A 26506-nucleotide genomic window follows, 5' to 3' on the forward strand; every position below is an offset into this window, starting at 1 on the left:
CCTTCTTCAGTTGCCAAATAAATATTAAAAAAGCTAAATTTGTTGCAATGTGCTTTTTGAAGACTAAAAAAAGGTTTCAAAGGTGGTCTGAAAAGTTAAATCGAGCAACACAATTGCTAATGGGGAGTGAAAAGATCAGTGGGATGCGCAATGTGATTGGGCAACAAAATAAACAGCTGGTAATCTTTTAAGTTTGATATATTCAGATGTATATTTGTATGTGATACCATAAATAGTATTAGTATTATTTATAAAGGACATAACACATTTACTGTTATGCAGAACCACTAAAAATGTCAGAATGGCTACCATATTATATAAAATAATCACTATACTGTATATTTTATGATTTATTTTACTTGTACATTTGTCTCTGTGGTTTCTACACTCAGACATTAAAGTTTTGCCTTTTAGACAGAATCTCACACTAAGTACTTTAAATATGTATTTCACCAAGAAATCAACTCTGACATCTATTTTAAATTTTCTGTGCACTTTTGTGATTTTAGACAGCAGCAGCATGAACAGGACTTTTATTTTGGCATGGCGTCGTGTGACGTCACAAGGCTGCGCTGCGCTCCAGGTACACATCTGCTGTGGTTCGGCTGAAGAGAGGTTTGAATTTTATGCGTTTAAAGTATTTACGTCAATGCAACCAATTCAGGCAACTTTATAGCTTTTACAAACAATGTATTGCGAATTGGTTTATCATAAACACAAATTCAGGCAAGGAATGAGCTTTATGAAACTCTTGAGTCAAAAAACGCTGCAAATGATTCAGTGAATCGAAGCGCAAATCTAACAAACACAATCATGTGTAATGATGGCTTTGACTAACAAGTTTGTGTTCTTTTATGAGTTTGTAGTGCTAGTTGGAGAGTTTTTAGTAATTTAAGTCCATTACTTTCACTTTAGTGGTTAGTCTTAGTGCTCACATCTACAAATACCATCTATCACTGCATCTTTTTACTTGGGTAAAGTTGGTTTTATATTCGCACATTCGGACATCCGTATTCAATAGCCTTGTTAATCACACTACATTGGACATTCAGTGGACATTCACAAGTAAATATGCCATTAAAACAATTGCCTATTTTGATCGACTGTGAAAAATGTTGTAAGTTGACAATCGTTGGTTGTCAATATCATGTCGCTGCTTAAAATTCGCAAACATTAATTTAGAGTTGCTAGGAAGAAAGGAGTTGTGGTTGGTCATCAGGATTTCCACAGGAGACACACACGTTCCAGTGGAGAAGCACGGTAATTCAGCTAAACAAGAGGCTTTCTCGAGTAGGAGCTTCGCTATGTGTACTTCTTTCTCTGCTTTTCCTTTCAACTGCGGCTATAATGGGCTAGATGTGTTTTAAACACGTGTTTTGAAGCAAAAAAAAGTAATCTATACAACTCAAGGGGGTTAATAAAGGCTTTCTGAAGTAAAGTGATGCATTTTCGTAAGTAAAATATCTTTATTTTATAACTTTATAAACAAAAATTATCAGCTTTTGGCAGATGACCTTACTCATACTGGGTAAGTTGACTTGCGGCAAAAAACTCAAGCTCCTCTTCTCTTATATCAAATTCCTCAGACAATTCTCTTTAAAATCTCTAATTTTAGACTTCGTGACCGGTGTTTTGCTTTGCTCTCTCCTCTGAGCTTCAGTGCTCGTCATTGCATCGGCTCAGAGGTCACTCTTCCGCCATACATCTCTGCATTTGGCCATCTGTCAGAAGCTAGTTATTATAGTTAATAAAGATTTAAATATGGATATTGTTACTTACTAAACCCCATCGCTTTGCTTCAAAAGGCCTTTATTAATCCACTGGAGTCGTATGGGTTAATTTAATGATGGATTGATGCATTTTGGGGGCTTCCCACATTCACAACCATTATAAAGCTCAGAGGAGAAGGGATATTTTTAAATATATCTCCAATTACGTCCGTCTGAAAGAAGATATACAGGAACCCTGTTGACAGCATTCAACTCTGTTCTGATATTGTAGTACTGGGCAAATACTCCTCCTCATTCAGATGTGTAATGACCAGTTGCAGACATTTATCCTATAAGTCTCAACTAACTCTCAAAGATTGTTGCCAGCTGTGGTGGAAAAAATGTTAACACGTAAACAAGTTTTGTGATTCATAGCGGGTACGCATTTTGACCTCAAAGTATGCTGATACGATTTGTCGCTCTATACAATGCAAAAACCTGGCTCTGTGCACACATAGTACTCAAATCTTGCAAAAGAAAGATTTTGACCAATCAGGGGGTGGGTTCATTTCCCCAAATGGCAAGAGGGGATGATTGACAAATGCGTACGGCCTATCAATAAAAAGAGACTGCAAATCGACAGCAACACAATCACGCTCGATCCCTCCTTTCACTCCCACTGTCTGACAGTGACTGAATTCTCAATTAAGCAAGGACAGTACAGCAGTCACGGTACTTCTAATATGTAAAAAATTATAATGTGCAGTGATTTAATTCAAAGACAGCACGTTACAAATAGAAACCATTTTTTTCTGTGGGATTTAGTATCATATTTGGATATTGGAATTATAAAGTATTTTAAATGAATCACATGTAAACTTAATGCTTTTACTGTTTTTTAAGGGTTTCTTAATTTGACTAGTTTTATTTATTTAGTAAATGTTGAAATTAACAAAGATTAATAAATGCTGTATAAGTGCAGTTCAGTATTAGTTCATGTTAGCTAATGTAGATAACTAATGAACCTAAGTGTTTCCAATGTTTCTTAATCCAGTAAATAAACAGTTTTGTAACTTGTTTTAAAACTTATCTTTTATTCTATTTCAGGTCTACTCTGGTCTATATCTACTGACTCAATCTGCACACTAGTGGTTAGTTTTAATCTCACATCACTACAGCACCCAGAAATTTAGTTTGGATGTGTTTTTCTGTTAATTATTCTCATCATAAATAGGACAAACACAGAAAAACTCCTGGTGAAGCGACTGAGATCCACGTGACACACTATTATAAAGATGGCGATTATTAAAGAGGAGAGTGAAGACATGAAGATTGAAGAAGTATTCACTTTGAGACATGAAGATACTGAGGAACAAACAAAGATGGTGTTTATTAAAGAGGAGAGTAATGAGATGAGGATTAAAGAAACTTTCAGCATGAAACAAGATGATAATGAGGAACAAACAGGTTGGTTTCATTCTCAAATCTGAACTCAGTCATTAGATCCTTATTAAAATATCAGAATGCTGTATGTCTTGATTTGAGCCATTAAACTTCTATTAACTTTTGTTTTTGTTTTTTGCTTTACACCTGATGGCACTCAAAGAAAAGAATCAAGAACTGAATGAAAAAGAAGAGAAAGATCAATATAAGAGACAAGATTTCATGGATGTAGGAAAATCTATACAGACTGAAACAACTTCACTAAATAAAGTTCAGAAGACAGAATCTAACAGTGACTTCACCTGCCCGCATTGTGGAAAGAGAATCACTACGAAACATAACCTTAAAGTGCACATCAGAATTCACACTGGAGAGAAGCCTCACACATGCCAACTGTGTGGAAAGAGTTTCACTCACAAAACAACCCTTGATTCCCACATGAGAAGTCACACTGGGGAGAAGCCTTACACCTGTGTTCAGTGTGGAAAGAGTTTCCTTCAGAAAACAAGCCTTAATTTCCACATGATGATTCACACTGGAGAGAAGCCGTTCACATGTCATTATTGTGAAAAGAGATTTGCACGTAAAATAAACCTTACATACCACAAAAAGAGAAAACACTCAGGTGAGAACTTTTTATATATCATCAGTATGGAGAGAGTTTCAGTTGTTAAGTGTTATTATCTCTGGCTCCTCTTGACATTAGCCAGGTTTCCATCCCAACGTGAAGCAAATCTTTTCAAAGTTCGCAAAAAAAGAAAAGAAAAATGCGAATTAGGTGCATTTCCATTAAGTTTTTAGAGCGGATGATTGTGGTATTGGAAACCTAGTAACCAACAGTAAATAAAATACTGTGACCGAGCGTTCTGAATCAAAGATAAGACAAGTAAACATACCATGCAATTTTTAAATGAAGGTTTTTATTATGAAAGGAAAACAAAATCCAAACCCACATGGCCCTGTGTGTAAAAGTGCTTGCCCCCAGCTGTTAAAACTTAACTGTGGTTTATCACACCTGAGTTCAGTTTCTCTAGCCACACCCAAGCCTGATTAATGCCACACCTGTTCGCAATCAAGAAATCACTTAAGTAGGACCTGCCTGACAAAGTGAAGTAGACCAAAAGATCCTCAAAAGCTACACATCATGTTGAGATCCAAAGAAATTAGGGAAAAAATTAGAAAGTAATTGAGATCTATCAGTCTGGAAAAGGTTATAAAGCCATTTCTAAAGCTTTGGGACTCCAGCGAACCACAGTGAGAGCCATTATCCACAAATGGCGAAAACATGGAACAGAGGTGAACCTTCCCAGGAGTGGCCGGCCGACCAAAATTACCCCAAGAGTGCAGAGACGACTCATCCAAGAGGTCACAAAAGACCCCACAACAACATCCAAAGAACTGCAGGCCTCATTTGCCTCAGTTGAGGTCAGTGTTTATGACTCCACCGTAAGAAATAGACTAGGCAAAAATGGCCTGCATGGCAGAGTTCGAAGACGAAAACCGCTGCTGTGCAAAAAGAAAATAAAGGCTCATCTCAGTTTTGCCAGAAAACATCTTGATGATCCCCAAGACTTTTGGGAAAATACTCTGTGGACTGACGAGACAAAAGTTGAACTTTTTGGAAGGTGTGTGTCCCATTATTCTGCTGTCTACCAAAAAATCCTGAAGGACAATGTCCGGCCATCTGTTTGTGACCTCAAGCTGAAGCGAACTTGGGTTCTGCAGCAGGACAATGATCCAAAACACACCAGCAAGTCCACCTCTGAATGGCTGAAGAAAAACAAAATGAAGACTTTGGAGTGGCCTAGTCAAAGTCCTGACCTCAATCCTATTGAGATGCTGTGGCATGACCTTAAAAAGGTGGTTCAAGCTCGAAAACCCTCCAATGTGGCGGAATTACAATGATTCTGCAAAGATGAGTGGGCCAAAATTCCTCCACAGCGCTGTAACAGACTAATTGCAAGTTATCGCAAACGCTTGATTGCAGTTGTTGCTGCTAAGGGTGGCCCACCAGTTATTAGGTTTAGGGGGCAAGCACTTTTTCACACAGGGCCATGTGGGTTTGGATTTAGTTTTTAATTCATAATGAAGACTGCATGGTGTGTTTACTTTTGTTATCTTTGATTCATATTTAAATCTGAAACATTAAAGTGTGACAAATGTGCAAAAAAATAATCAATTCACACCACTGTATCACTTTAATGAATTATGCTGCTTAAAGTTAAACTGTAGTCAATAATTGTAATCCCTTAAAACTCATCTTTTATCACCAAATTTAAAAATAGCCTGAATGTTACTCTACACCCTTGCATTATTTGAAATATGCGGATCTATAAATATGCTAATAAGCCCCAGCTCCACTCGCTCGCACAAGCTCAGAGATCCACTTGGTTCCAAGGTAGTTTGTGACTTCACAAACATCAAGTAATTTCAGACCACTTTTTTGAAACTGTCTTTAGATTGCTGCAGTTTTAAACAGAAAATGCACAGCAATAGTGTTGACTTATGCTTTAAGACAAACCATGTGCAAATTCATATTACAAACAACAAACATACATTAAAAACTTGACTTTAAATCCTGAATGAAATTGTCACAAGTACCAGAGCATTGTGAAGAGGACTATATGTTTCTTAATATTTTATACCTGAATGGCAGATTCAGGACTAGTCTAAAATAACACAGTTTTGTTGCATAATGTTTGTTTTTGATTTGCTAATACTTTTATCTTCGCTTTGAAAAATTAAACTGGTGTTAACTTGTATTTATCTTTGCTTTAGACCTGATGGCACTGGAAAAACAGAATCAACAACTGGAAGAAAAAGAAGAGAAAGATCAATATGAAAAATCTGTGCAGACTGAAACAACTTCATCAGGAAAAAGAGTTCAGAAGACTGAATCTAACAGTGTCGTCACCTGCAAACAGTGTGGGAGGACTTGCAAAAATAAATACAGCCTTAATGTGCACATGAGAGTTCACACTGGAGAGAAGCCTTACACATGCCAACAGTGTGGAAAGAGCTTTACTGAAAAAGGAAACCTTTATTCCCACATGAGTATTCACACTGGAGAGAAGCCATTTAAATGTGATCAGTGTGGGAAGAGTTTCAGACTAAAAGTTCAAGTTGATACCCACATGAGAGTTCACACTGGAGAGAAGCCGTTCAAATGTGACCAGTGTGGGAAGAGTTTCAAATATAGAATGCAACTTAATTCCCACATGAAGAAAGGACGCACGGGAGAGAATGATTTAAGGTGTAAAATACGCCTCAACACTATTAGGAAACGTAGCACTGCAGAGAAGCAGTTCACCTGCAAACAGTGTGGGAAGACTTTCAAACATAAACAAAGCCTTAATATGCACATGAGAGTTCACACTGGAGAGAAGCCTTGCACATGCCAACAGTGTGGAAAGAGCTTCTTTCACAAAGGAAGCCTTAAAACCCACATGAGAATTCACACTGGAGAGAAGCCATTTAAATGCGATCAGTGTGGGAAGAGTTTCAGACAAAAAATTCAACTTGATTCCCACATGAGAGTTCACACTGGAGAGAAGCCGTTCAAATGTGACCAGTGTGGAGAGAGTTTCAAACAAAAAATGCAACTTAATTCCCACATGAAGAAAGAACACTCGGGAGAGAACAGTTTAAGTTTTATAAAACGTTGCACTGCAGAGCAGCAGTTCACTTGCAAACAGTGTGGGAAGAACTTCCCATATAAATCATACCTTGATTCCCACATGAGAATTCACACTGGAGTGAAGCCTTTCATATGTGCTCAGTGTGGAAAGGGTTTCACGCACAAAGGAAATCTTAAGACTCACATGACCCTTCACACTGGAGAGAAGCCTTTCATATGTGCTCAGTGTGGAAAGGGTTTCAGACTTAAATCAACCCTTGATGCACACCTGATAAGTCACAGTGACGACACTCGTTACACCTGCAAAGTGTGTGGGAAGAGCTTGGCGTATGAAAAAACATTTATAGACCACATGAGAACTCACAATCCTGAGAACCCATACGTCTGCAAACAGTGTGGGACGAGATGCTCAAACAAATCAAATCTTAAGGCTCACATGAAAACTCACAAAGGAGAGAAGCCATTTGTGTGTCTCGAGTGTGGAAAGTGTTTTACACGTCAAATAACCCTTACTTTCCACATGAGGCTTCACACAAAGGAGAACTGTTCTATTTGTCAACAGTGTGGAAAGATTTTCAGTCAGAAAATAGCACTTGACATTCATATGAGGCTTCACACCGGAGAGAAACCTTTCAAGTGTCTTCAGTGTAAGGAGAGTTTCACATATAAAAGAGCGCTGAAACGTCACGTGGAAAACTCTTGTGGAAAGAAGTCACCATGCTCTGAGAGTGGAAAAAGGCTTCGAAAAAGGAGAAATATCAAAAATGTTCAACACATTCAATCTGAAGAAAGGCCGTTTAGTTGTGATCAGTGTAATAAAAAATTTATTTTGCCATCACACTTACAGATACACCAGAAAAGTCATGCAGATGTGAAACCACATTTGTGTTCATTGTGTGGAAAGAGATTTAAATGGCTCGGCGGTTTAAAATGGCACCAGAAAAGTCGTATCTGTGTGAAAGTAAGGTTACGGTCACGCCGCATCTGAATGTGGCCCAAATGTGATTGTCCACCTTGAAAATTTGCAGCTTTTACCTCTTTATAATTTTGACTTGTTTAAATGAATCCGTTTGAGATCAAACTAATGCTAATTTTTTGCTATAAACTACACACATGGCATTAATGGACTAATTCTCATTTTTCTCAGTTATTTTGCTTTATTTCCAGATTAAATCAAATGCTTGTTCTTACGTACTAAAGCACGTATGCACTCTTCAAAAATGGTACTTTAAGTCTACTTTAAGACAAACTTAAATATATAAATGACATTTGTATATATTCTAAATAAAAGATATACATTGTACTTAATGTCAGCTTGCTTATTTTGCTCAAGGATTTATTAAGTCCATGGCATAAAAACAAGAAACTGTGCTTCTAACTACAGCTCGAGAGCTGTCGTTCCAACCACACAAGTTTGCGATGCAGTTTGTTAATGTTCGTTTGAACAATGGTTTCGGGAAACACCAAATCTTTGAACTATGTAAGTAACGACAGAACTTGCGATGTTAGTTGGCTAACGATGCTTTTGGGAAACACACCCCAAGTCATGAAAATATGATCATATAACACCAATTTTATCATCTCTACACTGGTTCTGTATCGATTATAAAGTATTGCTAATGACCTATAAGGCTCTAAATGGTTTAGCTCCTGTGTACTTAACCGATCTTCTATCGCCCTACAATCCTTCACACTCTTTAAGATCACAAAACTCTGGATTTCTGGTTGTACCTAGGATATCTAAGTCCACTAAAGGAGGGAGAGCGTTTTCACATTTGGCTCCGAAACTCTGGAATAGCCTTCCAGATAATGTTTGGGGCTCAGACTCGCTCACCCAGTTTAAATCTAGATTAAAGACGCATCTCTTTAGCCAAGCATTCACATAATGCATCTCATATCCTTGTACACCAGTTATATCAGATCAAATGCACATGATTATCATTGGTTAATGTTATGAACAGCAGCTACGCTAATTATTTTTGATTTGCTTTTGTTTTATCTTGGGATGCCCAATAAATGTGAATTGAATTAATGTTTTAAAGTGGCTGGTACAATTACATTAGTTACGGAGCTATTGATAATAGGAGTAACAACTTCATTTAATGGAAAAAGGCTTCATACTATGAACAATATCATAGAGCTGTGAAGGTGACAGGTTGGAAAAGAGAATGGGAACTTGGATGAGAAGCCGTTTCTAGAAGAAAAGAATTTTGAGATGGTATGTTAGACCTAATACAATTGACTTTATGGATAAAATGTTTTAAAAACTGTTCACACAAATCAGTGGTGATCTCAAATGAGGCACTAGGAGTAGGATTTAAAAAAGACATTAATTGTACTAAAATGTACCTTCGGCCTGTGTCGGTTTTGTGCATCTGACGTACTTCCACTGTGCTGCATTAGCAGTGCTCTGATACTGTTTAAGACATTCTCTGAAAATCTTGTATGATATGTGAAGTTTATCTTTCTTTCAACTCTTGTCTGAGGGCATGAGTTGGCCCATGTAGCCATGGCTGTACATTTTTCCATCACTTTGGATCTTTGTAACCTAAGGGAAGCAACAGTCCAAGATGGAAGTGCAGGTACACCGCAAAATCCCCAGAGTTAAATCAACTCTGCTCAGAGTACATATGGTCCCTCTCTAAATAGTGTTAAAATAACACTGAAGCAGAGTTCAATTTAATGAGATAATTAAGCAATTAAGTAATGATTGCATATTAGTGATGAACACCTGCTGTTAATAAGCATAATCACTGAAGAAATAAGAAAAACACAAGAACTACAAGTGACTTCAGTCACAGCCTTATTAATTGCTTAATTTTCTCATTAACTTTAACTCTGCTTCAGTGTTACATTAACAGTATTTAGAGAGGGATCATATGTACTCTGAGCAGAGTTGATTTAACTCTGGGGATATTGCTGTGTGTACTGTTGAAAAGATCAACTAATTCATCCGGATTGACACAAGAGAATATAACATTTACAGCATTTGGGATTTGGGTAGATAAATACACATTGACTTGGCAGTAGAGGAATTAAAACATCTAGAATAACAAGGTGATTTATAGGATATAGGCAGAGCACATGGCAATACAGAGAACTGGACAGTGATTGAAAATAGCAGCATCACATACTTCAAATTTTACTGACAGAAAATGTAATTAGTAATTCATTTAATTTTACCTCTGAAGCAGATTTGTTACATAATGCAGGTGTAACGTGTATAAATACTGAAATGGTAGATGAAAATAATGGACCAATATCAGAAGAACTAAACTCAACTCAGGGAGGAAAATGGTGTGTTCAATGAAACAAACACAAGATTGCAGTACTCAATGGTGAAATATATTACAATGAAATAAGTTGACAACATTTACAATATTTACATATACACACAGATAGTATTGAATTCAAAATCGTTAATGAACAATTCACATGATTCGAAGATTCAAGTGCTGCAACTGTATACCTCACACAATGAGCAAGTTCGACAATTCAGAAGAAAAATCAGTCAACCGAACCGGAGGCATCTGCAGCAGCACAACACATCGACTCCCACACACACACACACAAAACAATAGCGCGCCGTCATATTTAAAGGGAAATGACGCGGCCTCTGTCAAATCTCGCGATACTTGCATGAATCTCGCGATAGCGTGAACAGTGGGGAGTCGTGAGAACAGAAAGTAAAAGCAGGAAAACCCAGGGTTACACAGGCATCTTGTGTGTAAGACACATTCCCTCTCAAATAAATCTCGCTCTGAACCTGCCATGCAGGTTTAAGCTTACGGACCTGTTGCTATGACAGCAAGTCCAGAAACTAAAATATTATTTTTTCTCACCCGTCCATCACTCCTATTCTAGGATAGATTTTTTTTTAATTGATTATAAACTTTTTCTAGCTGTCTTACATTGTGATTATGAAGCAATGGTATTATCAGACCATAGCCCCATAGTTCTTCAGATATTATTTGAAACCAAATATGACACTATTAAATGGAGGTTTGATAATAGTTTATTGGCAGATAAGGCATTTGTAGAACAAACCAAAGCTCAAATTGGATTGTATTTAGTGACAAACTAAACGACTGATGTTTCCAAATCCACAATTTGGGAGGCATTTAAAGCGTATATGCACGGACAAATTATTTCTCATAGTATCTTGATCAAGAAACAGCGTAAAGAACAAAAAAATAAATTAATGGACAGAATACTAGAATACTTCCTCCTCACCAGAATTGTATAAGAAGTGGCTCTCTCTCCAGTTAGAATTTCAGTTACTCTCCACCTCAGAGACTACTGATCGGCTGATGCGAGCGAAAGCCACATATTATGAGCATGGATAGAGAGCAGGTAAACTCCTGGCTCGGCAAATTAAAGAAAATGCAGCATCAAGACTGATAACGGAAATTAGGAAAGATACGGGACAAAGTACATTTGACCCACAGGAAATAAATAATATTTTTAAGAGATTTTAAGTCAAATTATACTCCTCAGAATCTATTAATGACCCAGCATGTATAGAGCAGTTTTTTGAATCACTTGACATTCCATCTTTAAGTTTGGAAGACAGGGATATCTTGGAACATTTTGGAACAACCGCTAACTATTAATGAAATAAAACAAGCAATATCCAATATGCAAAGTTCAAAGGCCCCGGGTTCGGACGGTTTCACAACCGAGTTTTATAAATCTTTTAGTGATCAAATCTCTCCATTACTTTTAGAGGTCTTTAATGAATCACTTGAGAAAGACTGTTTACCACCAACATTTTATCAGGCAAATATTTCTTTAATACATAAGGTAGAAAAAGACACTTTAGACCCTGGTTCATATAGACTTATCTGTCTTCTTGATGTTGATAACAAAACACTGGCCAAGGTTTTGGCCACTTGTCTCGAAAAAGCTCTTCCAACTGTGATTTCCATGGATCAAACAGGATTTATCAGAATTCGCCTCCTATTTTTTAACATTAGAAGATTATTAAATATTATATACAATCCTAGTCCCAATCCCACCCAAACTGAGGTACTTATTTCTATGGATGCAGAAAAAGCGTTCAATAGGGTTGAGTGGGATTACCTCTTTGCCACTCTGGAAAAATTTGGGTTTGGTTCTAATTTTATCTCATTTATTAAATTGTTATATGCCCACCCCCAAGCTTCTATACAAACAAACAATAATAACTCTATTTATTTTCAATTAAATTGCTCTACAAGACAGGGTTGATCTCTTTCACCCCTGCTATTTGCTTTAGCAATAGCAATTTCTTTACGTGCATATACAGCCTATAGTGGAATAATGAGAGGAGGAAAAGAACACAAAGTTTCATTATATGCTGTTGACTTGTTAGTTTACATCTCTAACCCCTTACAATCAGTGCCAACCATTGTGTCAAACTTAGATACATTTGGGATAATTTCAGGGTACAAGATTCATTTTTCAAAAAGTGTTATGTTTCCGATCAACCCTAAGGACCAATTTGAAAACATTCCTCCTTTCCTTTTAAAATATTGAGCTCATTTAAATACCTAGGAATTACCATAACTAAATTTTTTTTATGCTTTTAAAGAAAATATTCTGTTGTTGTATGAATACACACAACAGATTTTTAAGACATGGTCCAAACTTTTTATTTCTTTAGCAGGTCATATTAAAATGTGTATTTTGCCCAAATATTTATTTGTTTTTCAGTGTATCCTAGTTTACATTAATAAATCAATTTTTAGAAATTTGGATAGAATAATCACCCAATTTATTTGGAATAACAAGAACCCCAGACTCAAGAAGATATACTTACAGAGGACTAAACTGAAAGGTGGGATGGGTCTGCCTCATTTCCAGTTGTATTACTGGGAACCAGATAAGAAGGCATTTAAAATGGCAGACGTGCTCTATTTTAAGTCCTTTATCTGCTAATCATTCATTTCCCCTTTCCCAAATTGATTCAATATTTCAGACCTGGTTCAAAAAAGAAATATGTTCTTTCCAAAATTTGTTTATTAATAAATGCTTTCCAACATTTCAGCAGTTACAAAAGATATTCCTAATCTACCTAATTCACTTTTTTTTTTTTTTTTTTTTAAATATCTACAAGCTCGCTGTTTTGCTCAAAGGAATTTCTCATCATTCCCTAATGAGACGTTAACCTCTCAGATGGACTCACTGTTTTTACAGGATCCATTTATTAAAGGAGGAATATCCATTATATATAATAAATTATCACAGTTGGAATGCGATGTTTCATTAGAGCATTTAAGAGCAGCATGGCAAGAAGATTTTGGAATAGATACTGCAGACTGGTAATGGGAAGAAGCACAAGAATGGGTTCACTCTTCTTCTTTGTGCATTAGACATGGTTTTATACAATTCAAGATCTTACATAGACTTCACCTGTCTAAACTAAAGTTCTCTAAGATGTTTTCTTCAGTGGACCCAGTATGTGACAGATGGAGTCAAACTCCAGCCTCACTAGGACATATGTTCTGGAAATGTCCTAATATTCATAATTATTGGATTTCTCTAAAAATCAGTGCATTGTACTTGGAGTTATTACACTCTTGGTACATAGATTGATTTTGCTTAATTGGAAACAAAAAAATCCACCTCACTGTTCTGTCCTGATTAAAGATGTTATGCACCACCTTCAGTTCAAAAAGATTAGATTTTCTTTAAAAAAAACAAGACAGATCATTTTTATGCAGTATGGAAACCTTTTATTAATTATTTTAATAAGACAGCAATAATTATTATATAATAATAATTTTTTCTTTTTTCTTTTTTTCTCCTCTTTTCCCTTCTTTATCATTACCTGTGTTCAAACATAAATTATTTACATATGAAATAATATTATTGCATACTGTATCAGCAAAGTGAATTTTGTTGGAATTTTTATTTGTGCCAATGTTAAAAACCAAAAAAGAGAATGTTAAAAAAAAATTATGAAGGTAACTCTATAGAGAAAAAAAAAAAACAGCATCATGATCCAGCTCAGTTCAGTTCAAGCTTTTGTTCTCATATGAAAGAGCCAGTGCAGTCTAATTGATCATTTCAGAATACTGTCTTTTAAACCCTAACTGAGAAGGCCAAAGTGAGGAACACAAAATTAGATAACAGTGGTAAGAAAAACCCTTGGGATAATCCAGGTTGGGGGCCAGTTCTCCTCTGGCCTAACGTAACTAAATGTGATTCAAGGACTCAAGGCTGCATCACAAGTAAGATTTTCTGGACTGTTTCCAAAACGTATGATAATTTGACATTTCCTTGTTTTCAGTTTGTATAACCAGTGGTTAATTTAGGTTTGAGCCTCTCAGCGGATGAATCTAATGTTTGCTGTCAATCACCATACCGGTGTGGATACTGAACTTCAGAATCACAGATTCTACGTCTTGAAAGTATGACCAATATAAGAATTTTCACTGGAAAATATCATCTGAACAAGTAAGTAACATGTCTGCCACTTTTGTTCTGACCAACTGAGGAAAAAAGCATAAGGCCTACAATAAATCATGCTACCAATGATGATTAAATGGTCTTGTCAGTGATTGTCATTTGGATCTTTCTGGATTACAATCCGCCATCAAAATGATGTTTAATTATTTCAGCTGATGTGAGAAAAGGCTATAAATGATCCGCTACAAGCAGCATCCTCACATGATAAAGCCGACTAGCCTGGACTCCTTCCTTTGTTTACAGACGTGACGTAATGACACAAAGACAAACTGCTGCATGCTCGAATTTCCCGCAGAAATCCACCAGGTCGCTCTTATTATAAAACATTATTACAAGCTTAGCGTTGTGAATCGAGCTAAGATATGGGGATATGGAGACACTGGCTGGATACAGTATGTAATTGCTCAATTTATTTTGGATCATTTTTAACCAAAAAAAGTTACAGACTGCAGCTTTAAGTTGTGTAATCAAGAAAAACATTAGAAAAGTTACAAAAATAAGGATAAATGATGTTTGAGATGTAATGCATCTTATTCTATTAGTAATAAAATAATTTTATATACAATTTAAAGCTGCAGTCCGTAACTTTTAAACTTTAACGGCAGGAACACCATGAACGTGGACACTGTGTAATGGACGCTGGCTAATTCTGTCAAGTGCTACTGCTAAGAGTGCAATGTCAGCCTGTTACCTTGATTCAAATTGTTCATAAGCTTAACTGAATTGGTCTAAAGAGAAAAATAATAATGACTAATTTTTGTCTAAAGACTACATATAAAATAGCTACCAAAATTAATTTAGTTTGACTAAAAGTAATGACTAAAAGTTAACAAAAATGCAACGACTTTTCGTCGATTAAAACTATAAAAGGTAAACATGGCTAAAATGTGACTAAGTCTAAGCATTTTTCATCTGAAGATGAAGAATAAATCAAAAATGGCTATCAAAATTAACACTGGTCTGAAGTTGAAGCTTTATTTCTTGTTAATTTATCCACTGTAACAAATAAATCCCTAGAGTTGTGTTTATTTTCTGCTAAAAGAGTAAAAAAAAAAGCAGATCTTGCTATTTTTAATGCAATTTCTTTCTGTTTGCAATAATGCTTTCTTTCCATGAAATGCGAGGGGGAAAAAAATCTATTTTTGGTCGATTTTTCAATCTGCTCTCTTACGGTGCGTTCACACTTAGCATGTTTGGTTTGATTAAAACGAACCCTGGTGCAATTGCTCTGTTAGTGCGGTTCATTTGAGCATGTGTGAATGCTGCCATCCAAACCCTGGTGCGCACCAAACAAGCGGACTGAGACCGCTGAAAAGATGGGTCTGGGTCAGAGGTGGGTAGAGTATCCAAAAACTGTACTCAAGTAAAAGTACAACTACTTTACACATTTTATAAGCTCTTCACGAGTTCCCAGCTGGCCAAAATACCATCACATGAAGGCTATGCACAGACAACATGTGCATTTACCTCATCACACAGCATTGTTTTGGATGTTCGGTAAGTTCCGTCTCAAAATAGGCAATACGTCATAAAATCCGACCAACCAGGTTGTGAATGTATCCCTATGCCTTGGTATCTAGGTATCTTGGTACCTAAGTTTGGTATCTTTTGGTTCGGTGATAAATTTGCCAATCTGAACACTAAACGGACCAGGACTAAATGTTTTTTTTTTCTTTTTTGGTCCAGACCAAATGAACCAAACGAACCAAACTAGTGTGAAGTAAAGTAACTAGTGTGAATGCACCCTTAAGGGCCAAAGTGTGCTCGTTGTACCATGCCTTTTGTATTTCTTTAAAGGGTTCACCCAAAAATGGAAATTCTGTCATTAATTACTCACCCTCATGTTGTTCCACACCCGTAAGACCTTCATTCATCTTCAAAACACACATTTTTTATGAAATCTGAGGGTATCTTATACACATATAGGCAACAACGTCATTGCACATTTTGATGCCCAGAAAGGTAGTTAAAAACATGATTAAAATAGTCAATGTGACTGCAGTGGTTCAACCTTAACCCTCTACCGCATAGTGTTGCCATATGGCAACATACTCTTTGTGTTCATTTCCTTGCCACCGTCTCTTTAAGAGAACATTCTTGTTTTTTTGTTGGTAAGAGAAGACCTTAGTTTAGCCATTGATGTGCTTTGGTAAAGTCAAATGACATGCATTTTTTTTCTGTAGCGCGATTTCTGACAAACTGCTGTCTCTTGTATGTAGTTGCTGAAAGCAAACTAAAACGTCAGTAACAAACAAGGACCCGCCCATGTCACATTCACAAAAAAATTGTTAACATCATCTCAGGTAAGTTATGATGACATATTCACCACTCAAAAAATGTTTTTATGAAATTAGTTTTTGGTAAATTGATAAAATGTCTGTGTTGCCATATGGCAAGTGATAGTGGCTAGTGATATAATGTTGATTAGTCATATTTTAAGGACTGCCATGTCATTTGTATTATGGATTAAATCAACATCAGAGACCTGCCACCACAGCCAGTGATACTGGCCCAGATCTACCACTGGCCTACCATGGTGTCTCAAAAAGGCAGGTGTAAGTGGATGTAAGTATATTGTTAGGGTGAAGTGCACCAAATGTGATGTGTACATGTGTCTCACCTCTGAAAAAACCTCTGCTTTTTGAAGTTTTGTACAGAAAAAAAGGTGAAGTTTCAAGGATTATGGGGGGTTCATGTTCATAACCTTCCTCTCATAAGATTGCGTAATGTTGAATTTTCATGAACTGCAATGTTTTTGGTTTGGTTTGGTCAATGTTTTATGATACATGATGAACAGTATTAGATTTGGTTTTAACTGGCTACATTTGCAATTTAAATAATATTCACAAAAAACGTAATGAAATATAAAGCATTATTCAGCAAAAGAGCATGGAATAAATAAAAGCACAAGATGTTGGAAAATAAGTATAAGCTGTTGTTTATATTTACTGCTAAAGCTTATAATAGCACCAATTGATTCAATACAAACAACATTTCTGAGGAAAAATATTAACTATATACACTTACACTTATTTTAATTTATTTCCACTATTGTATGTTGTTGCCATATGGCAACATATCATAAAGTACCTTAAAATAATTTTTTTTCCCAAAATTTTTTTACAGCACTAAGTTAAGCCATTCTAAGAAAAGAAAAAGAGTCAAATATTTTTTTTTATAGATTGATCATAATGCGTGCGGTAGAGGGTTCATTTTATGAAGCAACGAGAATACATTTTGTGCGCAAAAACAAAACAAAAATAATGACTTTATTCATCAATTTGTCATACATGGTGAACTCAGTGCAGGTGTCCTTCTTTACGTCCGAAAGCCAACTCAGTATTGGCACAAGCTGAACACGTGAGCTGCACGATGCATGCATGTGATGCTGACACAGGATCCAGCCAATAATGAGCCCCATATACGTCCCGTATCCTTGGTTAAAATCACGATTTTCTCTGGCCTAGTGGTTTTGGGATATTTTACTGCAAAATTCTTACATATTGTTGCCCTTTAAGGGTTGAAACACTGTAGTCACATTGACTATTTTAACTATGTTTTTCTGGACGAATTTCAACTGCATCAATATCGATTCCATGTGACAATATTAGATCTAAAGTATGATTACGACAATGAGTGGGTCCTGACAAGTGTTGTCTAACTCCAATAGAGTTTAGAATGTCTGTAAATGCCAATCCCAAAAAATCTACATCTACATGGATATTAAAATCACCAACAATTAGGACTTTATCTACAGCCAATACTAAATCCGATAAAAAATCAATAAATTCTTTGATAAAGTCTGTATGGTGCCCTGGTGGCCTGTATACAGTAGCCAATACAAATTTATCATGTACACTAGATAATGTTACAAAGCACCATCACTTCGAAATAATTATATTTAAAACTAGACCTCTGAGTAATTGTTACAGAGGGACTGCGACGTGCAGATCCATATAGAAAAGCTTTTAATTTACAAAAACATGTTCAGAAGGCATGATTTGGGCAAGACAAAGAATATTCCAGGGACAGGCGAGGCGAGGGTCAACAAACGAAGAATGTACATCAGAATAAAGGAGACAGATGGCATCAAATACAGCATTTAACATTATAGTAAGTATGCCATGAGATACTATAAACAGATTACCATGGTATAGACCAAGGGTTCCCAACCACATTCCTGGAGCCCCACATAGACAGCTCACATAGACTGATGTTCTGATCACTGTGTGAAGAGTTTTGAAAAAGTGGCTCAAGTATTGAGAAACTGGTCCTAGTGATTGAATAAAAACTGTAATGTTCAAAACATGTACTAACAAACTTCCAAAAACTGCAGTTCAGTTTACTGAGAACACAAATTTCTGAATAAAAAACAGATAAGAGTTGGTGTGTTTGCTGACGTCTGACTGTCACTGACACTTTAAAAGCAGTTTCACTTCCTCCAGGAAGAAATTTCAGAGCTGCTGTTCAACACGACAGTTCAGAAGAGAAATGTCTACAAATATTGTTTGAGGTGAGTGTTTCATCTTTCTTTGGTTGTTTTCATGTATTTTCAAATATAGAAAACTTCCACTGCAAAAATAAAGAGTTCATACAATATTTTCACTTTTGAATGCAGATCTGTGAAATGTGAGATGGGAAAAGTAGTGCTGAATAATAATGATTTATAATCATCTGACACATAATCTGTGCTTTCACAAGTGCTGAAAACCTCTGAAGCTTAGAGACGTTTATCTGAAGTAAACTAACCCTGAAACATGAAACATAAACCTGCTTTCTGGAAGGGGTATGTGTGTGTGTGTGTGTGTGTGTGTTTGTGTTTTAAAAAACAGTGTCAAAAAGAGCAGCACTTTGACTCTCTCTGGTTTGTGGGGCTGTGTAACGCCCTTCCATCTGATAACAGATCTGTTTCCTCCATTGAGATGTGTAAATCTCCCTTAAAAATGTACTGTAGAAAAGAGAACATGGCCCCTTTAAGTATTTTAATTACCCTTTCTGTGATCTAGTCTCTTATTGGTTGTTCAGTTACGCACTCTTTTGTATAGAGCGTAAAGTTTTTCTTTAGTTCGTTTTTGGGGTTGCTCACATGCTCATTGCACGTCGGAAAACTGCCGTCCTGTGCTGGAGCAAGAGCACCTAGCAGCCACATCAATGGTGAGTGTGCTGTGAACTGTGACTTACATCTGTGCAGAAGTTCAGTAAATTGTGAATGAATCCCCTTGTCGTGGCTCATTTCACCCATGTTTCCCACTGCATCGACCCAAATCAGAAGCACGACAACTGGTGTCAGAAGCTGGGATTTATTTGGATGTTTTTGAAACTCTGTAAATGAACCCAAATGGATTTCGGATATTGGCAAAATAACATATTAAAGCAGTGGATGTTGCAGTCGCAAGTTAATTTGTTAGCGCTTCTTCAAGACCAGGCCGGTGGCGCGAGGTAGTGAAGAAGAAAAAATAAAACAAAACAAAAACAAGAAAAAAAGAAAAGAAAAAACAAGAAAAAAAGTCAAAATATAAAGAGAAAAGAGAGATAATAAATAAAGTATTAAAAAATGTCCCAGTAAGATTTACACCGTGGAGCAATGGCAGCAGCAGCCCCTGATCCTGACCAACCTCCAGACTGGGTGAAAGTGATGCTCGAATTGTAGAACAAGCCCCACAAACATCCAATGTCCACTGCACCCAGATGGGAGACCCATGAGAACTCACAGCCTACTGTCAGAGAGAGGCGGATGCCTTACTGTGATTCAACATTTACCTCAGAGAATCCAAAGAGGTCACGCAACATTACAAGTGGGCCATTTACTGCTGAGCTGGAAGTCATACAAACAGAGAGAGCTACCCCCTCCATAGAGACAAGTGTTAGACATCGAAGTAGTGAGCGTGGCTCTCAACTACTGCCACCTACATACGCCGTTGAACAAAGACACAGTTTTCTTCCTCATCAAGGCCAAGCCATCCCTCAAGAGAGTCCCAGAGCCAAGCTCGCTATTTTTGATGGTAGTGGGGACTGGGAATCGTTTCTAGTACCATTTGAACGGCAGGCCAGGAAGTATGGTTGGAGTGGAGCCCACAGGGTGGATTATTTGCATCAATGTCTGAGGGGGGCAGCAATTAAGTATGTCTGTTCACTTTCTGAGCATATTCAAGAAGACTACATTATTCTTAAAGAGCAGCTTACTCAACGTTTTGATCAGCAAGATCCCCCAACCACAATTAGAAGGAAGCTGGGAGAACTCCGCCAGTTTAAAGAGTCAGCAGCAGAGTTTGCAGAAAAAGTCCAACGCTTAGTCACCTTAGCATACCCTGGTGTGGAGCTCGATCTGCAAGATCAACTTGCCACAAATTTCTTCCTCAAAGGGCTTCATAACCAAAAGGTGGCTTATGAAGTAATGAACAGAGATCCTCATTCATTAGTGGAGGCTCAAAGACTTGTAGAGGCCTATGAGCACAATTATCAAGCCACCGTGGGATGTGATGCTGATGCAAAAAGCAAAGCCAGGCGTATTTCCTGGGCAGATGATGATAAAGTGTCCAGTGAAACTCCAGCAGCATCATGCAGGGTGCAGAGTCCATCTTACATCACTGCAGACCGGCTAGCTATTCTTTCTTAGAAAACTGCATTCCTAACAGAAACTGGAGAGAATTGGTAAGAACTATGTGACTGCTGACCAGTTTCACTTCCTGATGGAAAAGATGGAGCAGCTGCAATCAAAATTAGATAATGCTGTGGAGCCAAGCAAGCTGGAAGAAGCAAATCAGGAAAAGAGGCAGGGCCGGTCTCCTATATAAAGTGGAGCAGCACAAACCAAGTCATACTCACCAAGTTTCAGCCGTGTTGGATTAGGTTTGTGTTATCACTGTGGTGAAAAAGGACATTTTCGCAGAGAGTGTGTGAGGCTGTCAACCCCGCCACCCAACTCCAGTCCAAGTAGTAAGGAGCAGAACCACAGTACTGCTCCAAGGGATCTAGTAGAGATCTTCTAGAGAAGCCAGTCCCCTACACCACAGGTGGGACACACTACAAGTAGAGGCCCAAGCTTGCTCATTGATGCAACTGTGAACAGCATTCCAGTGAAAGCCGTTGTAGACACAGGAGCTGAAGCAACGGTTCTCAGATCTCAGAAACCTTGAATCAGCAGTTTCCCTTAAATAAGCAGACAGCTTTAACACAGATATGTCTCCATTATGCTGAATCAGGGAAAGACATGAGTGCCAAAGCTGGACTAAAAGTTAAATTCCAAATCGGTACATGGAAAGCAGAATGGGAAGTCTTTGTGGCTCCGATACGTGACTCTGTTCTTTTGGGCCTAGACCTTCTGCAGGCTGCAAACGTAACAACCCATTCCGGCGGCAGTGTATTCACTGAAGAAGAGCTGGTTCTGCTAAGATTGTCAGAGGTAATGGAACAGACTACCATGTCGCATAAATGGTCCTGGAGACAGACACAATGTTACTGTCAGAAAGTGAATGTCTCGTCTGGGGTGAAGTTGACAATCCAAAACCTGGAGTCTGTGCTGTTTTGGAACCCTACCTGTGACTTCTGGAAGTGTTTTCACAACCATGGAGCAATGGGTGATTGTAAGGCTTTGCAATCTTTCCAGCAATAAGACCACCTTGCTGAAAGGAGCCTGTCTTGGTCTCTTGGTTGAAACCTATCCAGATGAGAGCTTATCACATTACACAGAGTAAGAAGAGGACTGTAGCGTTCAAGAGCAGAGTAAGGACACAATTTATTCGGAACTAAGAAGATTGTCAACTGCCACTGACTTACCTGAGCACCTCCAAGCCCTTTATACGGCTTCATTAAATGAACATTAAATGAAGAACAACCGCGATTTGTTAAACTCTTGCTCTCATACAGATTTCTTTTTGCCGTTTCAGATGCTGACCTTGGTTTCCTAACAGCTGTCACACACAAAATAAATACTGGAGCTGCTAGGCCAGTATGCCAGCCAGTAAGACGGACTCCACTCGGATTTCAAGGAAAATAGGAGAGGCATCTCAAAGCTATGCTGGAAGCAGGAGTCGTTACAGCTTTCTCCTCAGAGTGGGCGTCCCCTGTCGTGTTAGTCCGTAAAAAGGATGGTGGAGTCCACTGGTGTATCGACTATTGGCGCCTAAACAGCCTGACAACTAAGGATGCTTATCCTCTCCCCAAGACTGAGGAATACCTGAATGTCCTTAGTGGCACTTGTGTCTTCTCTACCCTAGACCTCCAGTCTGAATACTGGTAAATTGCAGTAGATGAAATGGACAGAACAAAGACAGCCTTCATCACTTGCTATAACCTGTATGAATACACTCGTATGCCCTTTGGATTGTGCAATGCTCCCAGCACTTTCCAAAGGGCAGTGGAGTTCATTCTTAGAGGACTTAAATGGGAAAACCTTCTGATTTTTACTTGGATGACATCATCATCCTGGGTAAAGGAGTAGACGAGAGCCTTGATCGCCTTGCACTCATATTCCAACGCCTTGACAGTTATGGGTTGAAGCTGAAGCCGTCCAAGTGTCACCTACTCAAAGACAAAGTCCTTTTTCTGGGCCATGTGGTTAGTGGTGAGGGTATATGCCCCAACCCATCTTTGATTAAGGATGTAGACATTTGATTAAGAATGACTTCACACAGCTCAAGGAAAGATTGACTTCTGCACCAATACTGGGGTATCCTTCAACAGAAGGGAAATAAATTCTCGACACAGATGCATCAAATCACAGCATTGGAGCAGTGTTATCACAACTTCAGTGGGGAGAGGAAAGAGTTATCACTTACGCAAGTATCCACCTTACCCCAGCTCAGAAAAAATACTGTGTAACGAGACGAGAGTTGCTAGGTGTTGTCTGCTACACCCGCCAATTTTGACACTACCTGCTTGGTAAGAAGTTCCTTTTATGCACTGATCACAACAGCCTTACCTGGTTGTTCCATTTCAAACACCCTGAGGGACAGCTTGCTCGATGGCTGAAAGAGCTGAGCCAGTATGATCTCGACATTGAGCGCAGGGCTGGAAAACATTCAAATGCTGATGCGATGTCAAAACGTGATGGTGATATTCTCAATATGTGTAACTGTTATCAGGAAGGGAAGAATGTTCCAGATTTGCCATGTGGAGGTTGTCAACATTGCCAAAGACTCCATGACCACTGGGAGAGATTTGAAGAAGCACTATGATATAAAAGAACACAATGACATTTGCTCAGGTGCAGAGAACAGATCAGTTTCAGAGTTGCTTGGAGCCCCACATGTTAACTGGTTAGAAACCACTAGCAAAGAACAGCTGGCTCAAGAACAAAAAGCTGATCCCGACCTCTCTATCTTGCATGAGTGGAAAAAGAGTGGAACCCTTCCCACAAAGGAGCAGGTAGCATTGAAGTCCAGCAGTAAGGAAATACTGGTTGTGTTGGCCGCAAGTCTAATTACATCAAGGTGTTCTCTTCTATCGTTGGGAAAGACCTGGAGGACTCAGCCTGGCATGGGTGGAGATGTACATTTGTACATACAACGGTACAAACTCTGCAATGCTTGTAAATCTGCAGGACCTAGTAAGAGAGCCAAACTTCAAAATTACCAAGCAGGGGCCCCAATGGATCGGATCCACATTGATATACTGGGTCCATTTCCTGTGTCCAGTTCTGGAAACAAGTATGTTCTCATCAGCATTGACCAATTCACTCGATGGGTGAAGGCATTTCCTATTCCAGACCAAGGCACAGAAACTACAGCTAAGACATTAGTTTATGAGTTAATTTCCCGTTTTGGTGCACCACTTGAACTGCACACAGACCAGGGTCACAATTAAAGAATGTTCACTATTCAAGAATGTTTGCAGTCTTTTGCAAATTACAAAAACAAGGACGACCCCTTACCACCCTGCCTCGAAATGGGCAAGTTGAGCGGTTCAACCACACACTCCTTCAGATGATTTGCTGCTATGTGAACCAGAATCAGAAAAATGGGGATGAACATCTTCCTCTACTTACATCAGCATATCGTAGCTCCCAACATGCAGTCACAGGATTCACACCAAATATGCTGATGCTCGGAAGAGAAGTCTACCAACCTCAGGGCTATGGTCGGGCAGAGGTCAGATAGTTTGGCAGTTCCCGACTTCCTGTAAAACGTGGAAAAGGGCTTAAGATAAGCGCATGATGCTGCCAGAGAGCACCTCCAAACAGCTCAACAATGTCAAAAGAAGACGTATGATCTCAGGTCTCAAGAGAGAATGTATAATGTGGGAGATCTTGTGTACATGAGGGACAGCACCAAAAAGAAGGGACAAAGTCCAAAACTCCAAGCACCTTGGAAAGGGCCCTTTGTGATACCTGCTGTGGTCCGGTGCTTTATGAGGTCCGGTGCTTTATGAGGTCTTCTCCCCGCCCGTTGACTCCTCGAAGTCGCTGTGGGTGTGACAGTTCGGCAGTTTAGTTTGGCAGTTCCCGACTTCCTGTAAAACGTGGAAAAGGGCTTAAGATAAGCACATGATGCTGCCAGAGAGCACCTCCGAACAGCTCAACAATGTCAAAAGAAGACGTATGATCTCAGGTCTCAAGAGAGAATGTATAATGTGGGAGATCTTGTGTACATGAGGGACAGCACCAAAAAGAAGGGACAAAGTCCAAAACTCCAAGCACCTTGGAAAGGGCCCTTTGTGATACCTGCTGTGGTCCGGTGCTTTATGAGGTCCGGTGCTTTATGAGGTCTTCTCCCCGCCCGTTGACTCCTCGAAGTCGCTGTGGGTGTGACAGTTCGGCAGTTTAGTTTGGCAGTTCCCGACTTCCTGTAAAACGTGGAAAAGGGCTTAAGATAAGCACATGATGCTGCCAGAGAGCACCTCCGAACAGCTCAACAATGTCAAAAGAAGACGTATGATCTCAGGTCTCAAGAGAAAATGTATAATGTGGGAGATCTTGTGTACATGAGGGACAGCACCAAAAAGAAGGGACAAAGTCCAAAACTCCAAGCACCTTGGAAAGGACCCTTTGTGATACCTGCTGTGGTCCGGTGCTTTATGAGGTCCAGGGGTTACGACACACAAGAATCATGCATCATGACCGTCTTAAGCCTTATGACTGTGAGGAGATTCTGGCATGGGTTAACCGTCAAAAGAGTCAGATCCTGCAAAAGAGCAAAGATACCACTAGTAATCCTATAATTCAAGTGCCTCTGCTTGATCCTGAACAGCTTGTAACCCAGTACAGCAGTGAAACAGAATCAGTTTCTTCTGACCCTGAGTTCAAGAAAAACCAGAACAAAGAAAGAAAACGTCAACCAGCAGCTCGTTGACAAAGGCAAAATGATAGGGAACTTGGGTTAATGTCAGGCCTAGGACAAGAAGAGACAATCAAGAGGACAAACAAAGGAAGATAAATTCATAAGCCTGCAAGATGCAATAATTAAAAAATAAATCAATGTGTAAATGTGACTTTTAGTTAAGTACTAGTACTTATGGATTGTTATTTCAAAGTTAACACCTTGAAGGACTTTTCCAGACTAAAGATACTGTTTACTATTACATGCACTATTTCTTAGTTACTGTTGATATGCTATTTTTACTGAAGGGACTCAGGACTCAGATAGTGTAGAAAAGAGAGCAAGCAAGAGCATCAGTTAAAGTGTGTGTTCATGAACGATACTGTTGGTGAGTGCGCTGTGAACTGTGACTTACATCTGTGCAGAAGTTCAGTAAACAAATCCCCTTGTCGTGGCTCATTTCACCCACATTTCCCACTGCATCGGCCCAAATCAGAAGCACAACAGTACTTATTTTTTTATGGCTTTTAATTGTTGATATTTTTGGACCTGTATTTTGTATTATCTTTGTTTTTGATGTATATATTTTCTATGATGTTTATGGTGTTTCTGACTGTAGAGTCCTTTCGTCTTCAGTGTAATTGTAAAGGACTCTATAAATCATTTAGACCATGACAAGACTTGAGGCATGACCAGTGACTATATTGCTATAGTTTCTCTGGAGACACAGAGGACATTTTTAGATAGCTGCCAAGTGTCTTTGCTTTCACAGATGAGGCTGCTGCTAAATTCTGACTCTGTGACACGTGATCTTTTCTCTTGTAATGTTAAAAAAAACATGACAATCAAGTTACTTCAGTTTTAACACATTTTCAGAACAGGAATGAATGCGTAATATCTTTCTCTGTATAGAAGCCTTAATAAAACCATGTGCTGTTTTATTATCACTCTTGCAGCTTCTTCTATCTCTGTCATTGTTGTTTTGATGGCTGGGATGTTGTCTGGACTGA

General features: G+C 38.4%; 2 protein-coding genes across 4 annotated transcripts in view; both read left to right on the forward strand.

The window, feature by feature from the left end:
• Positions 1–553: 553 nt before the first annotated feature.
• On the forward strand, positions 554–8089 carry LOC125245994 (oocyte zinc finger protein XlCOF6-like). Of its 3 annotated transcripts, XM_048156822.1 has the most exons (6): positions 600–615; positions 1183–1260; positions 2817–2860; positions 2944–3176; positions 3316–3777; positions 5931–8089. In XM_048156822.1, exons 4-6 carry the CDS (start codon positions 3005–3007, stop codon positions 7775–7777), a joined length of 2481 nt encoding a protein of 826 aa, XP_048012779.1. In that variant the 5' UTR covers positions 600–615; positions 1183–1260; positions 2817–2860; positions 2944–3004; the 3' UTR covers positions 7778–8089. The 3 variants fall into 3 exon arrangements, with proteins under 3 accessions (XP_048012780.1, XP_048012779.1, XP_048012781.1); XM_048156823.1 differs by lacking the exon at positions 1183–1260 and having other exon boundaries at positions 554–615; XM_048156824.1 differs by lacking the exons at positions 600–615; positions 2817–2860 and having other exon boundaries at positions 622–1260.
• A 10596-nt stretch (positions 8090–18685) lies between these two features.
• LOC125245415 (NLR family CARD domain-containing protein 3-like) overlaps positions 18686–26506 on the forward strand; it is a 67098-nt gene continuing 59277 nt past the window's right edge. Inside the window, exon 1 of the mRNA XM_048155988.1 lies at positions 18686–18754. The gene's annotated coding sequence lies outside the window, so the exon portion shown is untranslated. The remainder of the gene's footprint in view (positions 18755–26506) is intronic.

The sequence above is a fragment of the Megalobrama amblycephala genome, linkage group LG14, assembly GCF_018812025.1.
Source record: "Megalobrama amblycephala isolate DHTTF-2021 linkage group LG14, ASM1881202v1, whole genome shotgun sequence".
NCBI lineage: Eukaryota > Metazoa > Chordata > Actinopteri > Cypriniformes > Xenocyprididae > Megalobrama > Megalobrama amblycephala.